This window comes from Lissotriton vulgaris, chromosome 7, assembly GCF_964263255.1.
Source record: "Lissotriton vulgaris chromosome 7, aLisVul1.2, whole genome shotgun sequence".
NCBI lineage: Eukaryota > Metazoa > Chordata > Amphibia > Caudata > Salamandridae > Lissotriton > Lissotriton vulgaris.
In genome coordinates, this window is record NC_141695.1 from 370366229 (window position 1) to 370373986 (window position 7758).

The 7758-nt window shown below is 50.1% G+C and overlaps 1 protein-coding gene across 1 annotated transcript; it reads left to right on the plus strand.

The window, feature by feature from the left end:
• The first annotated feature begins 6360 nt into the window (after positions 1-6360).
• LOC147701667 (galactoside alpha-(1,2)-fucosyltransferase 2-like) lies at positions 6361-7550 on the plus strand. The gene has a single exon (XM_086928684.1). The coding sequence runs from the start codon at positions 6361-6363 to the stop codon at positions 7411-7413; it is 1053 nt and encodes a 350-aa protein (XP_086784810.1). The 3' UTR covers positions 7414-7550.
• Positions 7551-7758: the final 208 nt, after the last annotated feature.

The window sequence follows — 7758 nt, forward strand, 5'->3', positions numbered from 1 at the left end:
TTGGGAAAACTGCCCAGACCACTAAATGGACCAGCCACATCAAAAGCTAGTTTGCACCAGGGTGAGTCCTTGACTGGAATAGGAATGATGGGAGATGGATAGGTCACTTGAGTTTTGTCACTCAAAATGCTCGCACCACAATCACGAACACAGTGTTCAATGGACCTATGTTATGTTATGTCATGTTATACAGGGTTGTGTAGTGCTCTTTAGTACTCAAGAGTGTCCTGGCGCAGACAGTGAAAGAGTGGACAAAGAAAAATGTAATTGATCATTTTGAAGAGGTAAGTTTTTAGTATTTTTTTTAAAAAGCTTGAAGTCCTGAGTGTGTTGAAGCTCCACAGGAAGGGCGTTCCAGGCAGCAGTTGCTTTCACAGAGATGGACTGGCCAACTAAAAGCGCCCTACGAAACCGTGGGATGACTAGCCGACGCTGAGTGGCAGACCGAAGGGGGCGGTTCGGCGTATACAGGACAAAGCGTCTCCTCAGATACGCTGGCCCTTAACCATGAATGGCCTATCAACACCCCGCCACCAAAAATCTTCTTTAACCCTCCGCTTCATGATACGAATGCCTAAATGACCTTCGTGGGCTAAATCTAAAACTTTCTTACGTAGTGACAAAGGAACAACCAGTAATCCACCCCTGCGCGAAATCCCGTCAACAAGGGACAACTCATCACTGACCCTCCTAAAAGGAATTAACTAAGAAGGAAGAACAGTATTATTTGGTCTGCCCTGAGCTACAACATCCATCACCTTGCTGATCTCAACATCTTCAGACAGCGCTAGCTTTCGATCAACTTCAGATAAGGCAGCTCCAGTATTGGCTATAGTGCTGACAGCACACACCATTTCCAAATGTTCACTTTCAGTTTCGAAAACATTCTCAGAAAGGGGTAGCCTAGAGAAGCAATTGGCCACACAATTTTTCACACCAGCCACATACTCTAGGCGGTAATTAAATTTATTGAGTCGGTACTGCCATTTGGCAATGCGAAGTGTGGCCTTCCACCACCCTGATAGTAAAAAGATCCGCTAAATGTTTGTGGTCAGTCCTGAGAACAAAATCATTGCCCCACAAAAAATTGCAGAAATACTGCACACTCCACCATAGGGCTAATGCTTCTTTTTCAATTGTGAAATATGTCCCTTCGGCACCCCGGAGTGGTATGGAGGCAAAAGCAATGTTCTCTTCCCTATTATCGGATCTTTTCTGCATAAGGACAGCCCCAAGGTGCACATTGCTAGCATCAGTGGTAACAATGCATCGATTGTTAATGGTAAACAGTTTGAGTGGACGTGCCTGAACAATTTCTTCTTTCAACAACTTGAAATCACACGCACACTGGTCAGACCATGCATATTTCACATTTTTCTTAGGAAGACCACGTAGATACACAGTTCTTTCAGAACAATTGGCTACGAATTTTGCGTAGTACTCCACTAACCCCAGAAAAGAACGTAGCTGGTCCTTATTCTGCGGTTCTGGTGCATTTTGGTTGTTATCCAGAAGCTTCATCTTGGGTTACACTCCACTTGCAGAAATATGGTGACCCAGATAATCTACATTTTCTTGAAGAAATATACATTTGTCTTTCCCTAATGTTAGCCCACTAGATTTAACAATCTTCAGAACCTGCTTGACTCTGACATTGTGCTCTTGGACAGTTTTTCTATGAATCAAAATGTCGTCCTGAAGGAACACCACTCCCGCAGTATTCTTAAACAGGTTGAAAAAGAAGCTCAAAAAAGATTGAGAACCCACCTAAGTGTCCCTCACCCAAGGGCATGGCAGCTGGCCTTTACAATGAATATACAGAAACTATTGAGTGCCTTAATGTACATTTACTATTGAGTGCTTTAATGTACATTGTACTGATAAATTGTGACATATTGATGAATTGAGACACAGTTTTATACTGAAGCTCATCTTCCTAATGAACCCAATGATTCTATCAATCAATCAATCAATCAAAGCATTTGTATAGCGCGCTACTCACCCAGAGGGTCTCAAGGCGCTAGGGGGGGGGGAGAGGGGTCCGCTACTGCTCGAACAGCCAGGTCTTGAGTTGCTTCCTGAAGGAGAGGTGGTCTTGGGTCAGGCAGAGGTGGATGGGGAGGGAGTTCCACGTCTTGGCAGCCAGGTAGGAGAAGGATCTTCCTCCTGTTGTGGCTCTTCGGATGCGGGGAACGGCGGCCAGGGCGTGGCTGGTCGATCATAGTTGGCAGGTGGGATTGTAGAAGGTCAGGCGGTCGTTGAGGTATCTGGGGCCTTGGTTGTGGAGAGCTTTGTGTGCGTGGGTGAGGAGTCGGAACGTGATTCTCTGGCTGACGGGGAGCCAGTGCAGGTCTCTCAGGTGTCCGGAGATGTGGCTGTGTCGGGGGATGTCCAGGATGAGGCGTGCCGCAGCGTTCTGAATGCGCTGGAGTCTTTTCTGAAGTTTGGCTGTGGTACCGGCGTAGAGGGAGTTACCGTAGTCCAGTCGGCTGGTGACGAGCGCCTGGGTGACCGTCTTCCTGGTTTTGGTGGGGATCCACCGGAAGATCTTCCGTAGCATGCGTAGGATGTTGAAGCATGACGAGGAGACGGCTTTGATTTGTCTGGTCATCGAGAGGGAGGAGTCCAGGATGAAGCCCAGGTTGCGTGCATGGTCCGTTGGTTTGGGTGCGCTGCCCAGGGCAGGGGGCCACCAGGAATCGTCCCAGGCGGAGGGTGAGATCCGAGGATGAGGACTTCCGTCTTATCCGAGTTCAGTTTCAGGCGGCTGTTCATCATCCACTCGGCTACGTCTTTCATCCCTTCGTGTAGGTTGGTTCTGGCGATTGCGAGGTCGTTGGTGAGGGAGAGGATCAGCTGGGTGTCGTCGGCGTAGGAGATGATCTTGAGGTTGTGTTGGTGTGCGATGGCCGTGAGGGGGCTCATGTAGATGTTGAACAGCGTGGGGCTGAGCGATGAACCTTGAGGTACGCCGCAGATGACTTCGGTGGCCTCTGATCTGAACGGGGGGAGGCGGACTCTCTGGGTTCTACCGGCGAGGAAGGAGATGAACCACTCCAGTGCCTTCTCCTGGATTCCGATGTTGCTGAGGCGCTGCACTAGGGTGCGATGGCAGACCGCGTCGAACGCTGCGGAGAGGTCCAGGAGGATGAGTGCCGCTGTTTCCCGTTGTCGAGCAGGGCTCGGATGTCGTCGGTGGCTGCGATGAGGGCGGTCTCGGTGCTGCGGTTGGCTCTGAAACTGGACTGCGAGTGGTCGAGGGATCCATTCGTCTCGAGGAAGGCGGCCATCTGTCTGTTAATGGTCTTCTCGATGACTTTGGCAGGAAAAGGAAGGAGTGAGATGGGGCGGTAGTTTTTGAGGTCGGTGGGGTCCGCTGACGGTTTCTTCAGTAGGGCGCTGAGTTTGGCGTTCCAGCTCTCTGGGAAGGTGGCGGTGTCGAAGGAGGCGTTGATGATGTCCCGGAGAAGGGGTGCGCTGATGGAGTAGGCCTTGTTGAAGACGTGGTGAGGGCACGGGTCAGTTAGTGATCCGGAGTGGATGGAGTTCATCGTGCGGATGGTGTCTTCGGCGTTGATCGGGGTCCAGGCGCGGAGGGTGGTGGTGGGGGGGTGTTGGTGCGGTCGTAGGGTGCGTTGGCAGTGTGCTGAAGCTGTTGTGTAAATCTGTGATCTTGTTGTGGAAGAACGAGGCGAGCGAGTTGCAGAGGTCTTGCGATGGGGTGATGTTGTTTCCGGCGCTAGGGTTCGAGAGCTCTTTGACAATGTTGAAGAGTTCCTTGCTTTTGTGGGCGTTGTTGTCGAGTCGTTCCTTGAATGCGGTTTTCTTGGTGGTGTGGATCAGCTGGTGGTGTTTTCGGGTGGCGTGCTTGAGGGTGTTCATGTTGTCTGTTGTCGGGTCTCTGCGCCAGGCTTTCTCGAGGGCTCGGCAGTTCTTCTTGGAGCTCTTGAGTTCGTCGGTGAACCAGGATGCTTTCTTGTTGCCGGCTCTGACGGGGGGGTCTTCAGTGGAGCAAGGTCGTCTATACAGTTGGTGATCCATCTTGTGAGGTTGTTGGCGGCTTGGTTGGGGGACGCGGAGCTGGCGGGAGGGTTCTGGCTCAGGGATGTGGCGAGCTGGTCGGTGGTGATCTTGTTCCAGCTTCTGTGGGGAACCTGTTGCGGGTGGTGGTGGAGCATGGTCCTTCTGAAGCTAAAGTGGACGCGGCTGTGGTCTGTCCAGTTGAGTCCGGTGGCGTGGCTGAAGGAGATGTCCTTGCTGGAGGAGAAGACAGGGTCAAGCGTGTGGCCGGCGTAGTGGGTGGGGGTGGTAACCAGTTGCTTGAGTCCGAGGTTGGCGAGGTTGTCCAGCAGGGCGGTGGTGTTGCTGTCGTTGTTGTTCTCTAGGTGGAAGTTGAGGTCCCCTAGGAGGATGTAGTCAGCGGAGGGGAGGGCGTGCGGGCTGATGAAGTCGGTGATGTCTTCGCTGAATTGTGTGCGTGGTCCCAGGGGTCTGTAGATGAGGGTGCCTCTGAGGGTGGTCTTGGGGTCGGTGTGTATCTGGAAGTGTAGGTGTTCGGCGGCTGTGAGGGTGTCGTCAGAGTTGGTCGTGATACGGATGGTGTTCTTGTGGACGATGGCGATGCCTCCTTCAGTCTGGTTGGCGCGGTCCCTCCGGGTGATCTTGTATCCGTCCAAGATGGCGATGTCGGGCGCTGAGGAGACGTTCATCCAGGATTTGTGTGAGGAAGGTGTCGTCAGGAGATGTGGAGTCGAGGAGGTTCCAGAGTTCGACGGCGTGTCTGTGGATGGAGCGGGTGTTGAGTAGGATGCACTTCAGGTGGTTGCTGCTGGGGGTAGGCTTGGCGGGTGCAGTGCAGCTCCGGATGCAGGAGAACTTGCAGGAGTGGCAGGTGAAGGGTCTGTGGGTACGTCCTGGGGTAGCTCGGTGGCAGCCGGGGACCCGGACGGTGTTGAGTGCGTTGAGGGTGGCTGCGTCGTAGGTCCGGTGGGTGGGCTGGCATCTGCAGGGACCAGGGGTTCTGGCACTGGGCGCGGTCCAGGTGCGGACGGGTGCAGACGGGCATGCCTTTGGTGCGCCTTCGGCGCACAATCACACTGCCATAAATGGGAGTGGGGGGGCCGGGGCGAGGGAGGAGCAGCTGGGAGGCGGGAGCGGGGTGGCGAGTGGGGGGGGAGCGGAGCGGTGATGCTGGAGGGGGTGGGTCCACGGGGGAGCAGCGGCTGGGAGCGAGGTGGGGCAGGGAACAGCTGGGCACACAGAGGCAGCAGTCACGCCGGACTGGCCAAACAGGGCCACCGCACCACACCTCTCCCAGTGCCTTTCAACTCTGGACTCATTGAAACGTATTATCTCATACAACCGTTGCCACAGGGCTTCACAGGCATTCTCCAAGCTCTCAGATACATACGCACACTATGGGCCTGCAAATAGGTCCCACAGCTCTATCTTTTCATTGAAAATACACTAAATAATGATGGTTCTGTCGGACCGAAATACCCAATGATTTAGTATTTCAATGATATTTCTTGTACACTTCATCCCTAATCAGGATACAAAGATAGTGATTCTTATATCAACACAATCAAACACACTGACCACAAAGTAAAAGATGAAAGTACATTTTTACTCAAACTCTCATATTTTGAAACACAAATTACTTCAGTTGCTGTCCCTAAAACATACTTAAAACATACATGACACATAAATTTTGTGCAAAAAATAACACGATTAAAACAATAAGTAAACTTGTTAACTCATATACTCATTGGCAGCGACAACTATACATACAATAATCTGGTAGGTACATCAATTTAATCTTGGTTCCTACAGGATTTTGAATAGTTGGTTCGTGTAAGAAGGGATTGCGTCGATGTTTCGACCCTGGGAAGCGATGCGGTGATTTAGCGCATCAGGGGCGGGTCTTCATCAGGACTGTATATGTAGGACAGCCTCTTGTAGACCTTGCTCCACTCGGAGTCCTGGTCTTTTTCTGAACTGCACTGCCGGTCCGCCGACTCAGACAATATAGATGTTCCTTATACCTCCGTAATGATTAATTATACACGAGGTAGGGTGAAGCCTTGTTTCTTTTATTTCTCGTTCACGTAATCCGTGTTCTTAACCTTCGGATTCACACAGGGGATCATTATTTAGTTTATTACCCGCCCAGGTTCTGAGGGTTACAGGGTCACCCCATTACATGTAATGGTCTATCTTTTCATTGAGCACCATACAAGTGGCACAGCACAGTATAAGCGAGAGCCTTTACCAATGACAAATGGAAATTTCATATCTTGAATGAAGGTAACTCGTTACTAATCATTTCTTTTTGTCTAGGTCAAACAGTGAAGAGCAAATATGAATCCAAAAGTGACTGGGCCCTTCATGAGGAAGACTTTCTCTCACATCAAGGTTTTTGTTGCAATTCTTGGGCTTTTAGTTGTGTCTGTTTTCTTTCACAAGACGAGTCAACAGAAAACTGAATGCCTGGACCAACATATTACCAGATTCCATGAGGAACCTAAGACTATACAGGGTGACTCACACATCCTCGCTGATGGGGCATGGATTGTGAATTCCGTTGGCCGCCTTGGAAATCAAATGGGCGAGTATGCAACGCTATATGCTTTGGCCAAACTCCACAGGCGTCCAGCTTACATATTGCCAGAGATGTTCAACTGGCTAGCTCCGATTTTCAAGATTCGTATGCCACAGATGCACCAAAGTGCAATCAACAAAATAAAGTGGAAATATTATCGGATAAGCGACTGGATGTCTGAAGAGTACAAGCACCTCAGTGGGAAATTTGTGCACTTGACCAGCACTCCCTGCTCTTGGACCTTCTACCACCACATTCGAGATGAGATCCTCAAAGAGTTCACGTTCCATGACTATATCACAGAGGAGGTCAATCAGTTCTTGGAGAAACTAAAGGGCTCTCGGAAGAATGTAACCTACATTGGGGTTCATGTTCGAAGAGGGGACTATCTTACAGTAATGCCCGACTCCTGGAAAGGGGTAGTAGCTGATAAAGGCTACTTAGAAAAGGCTATGAAATATTTTCGAGACAAATACGAGGAGCCTGTGTTTGTGGTGACAAGCAACGGGATGCAGTGGTGCAAGGAAAATATTAACAGCTCCAGAGGCGATGTCTTCTTCTCTGGTGACAGCAATGAGTCATCACCGGGGAAAGACTTTTCCCTCCTCGCCCACTGCAACCACACCATCATGACCATTGGCACCTTTGGATATTGGGCAAGTTACCTAGCGGGCGGGGAGGTGATCTACCTTGACAACTACACCTTGCCTGATTCACCTTTCCTCAAAGTTTTCCACTATGATGCAGCATTCCTTCCAGAATGGATAGGCATCCCTGCTGACCTTTCACCTCTTTTGGCAAAAAAACCTTAACCAGAGGTTTTGTGCAGTTACTGATTGCAGAGGGTATTCGGTTCACATGCATGCCAGATAACCTTAACTCAGTTATGTAGCATGCCTGTATACTTAGTTCAACAGGCCAATTCTCTGGGTATGGTAACATGTATTTAATTAATGTGTTTTTTAGCATTCTCTAACTTTGTTTTTACAACAAAATGTAGTTCTTTTAATAGCAGGATGGGATCTGGAGCTACTTCGTAGTAGTAGCATCCGCTCAGTTGCTTCGATTCTACATGTATGTGCAATTTTAAGACAGTACCATAGTATGCAGACTATCTACCTCAGGAGTCTCCAACCTTTTCTGTAATAAGAGCTACG

Coding starts and splice junctions, on each gene's coding strand:
- LOC147701667 (XM_086928684.1), top strand. CDS start 6,361: ATGAATCCAAAAGTGACTGGGCCCTTCATGAGGAAGACTTTCTCTCAC.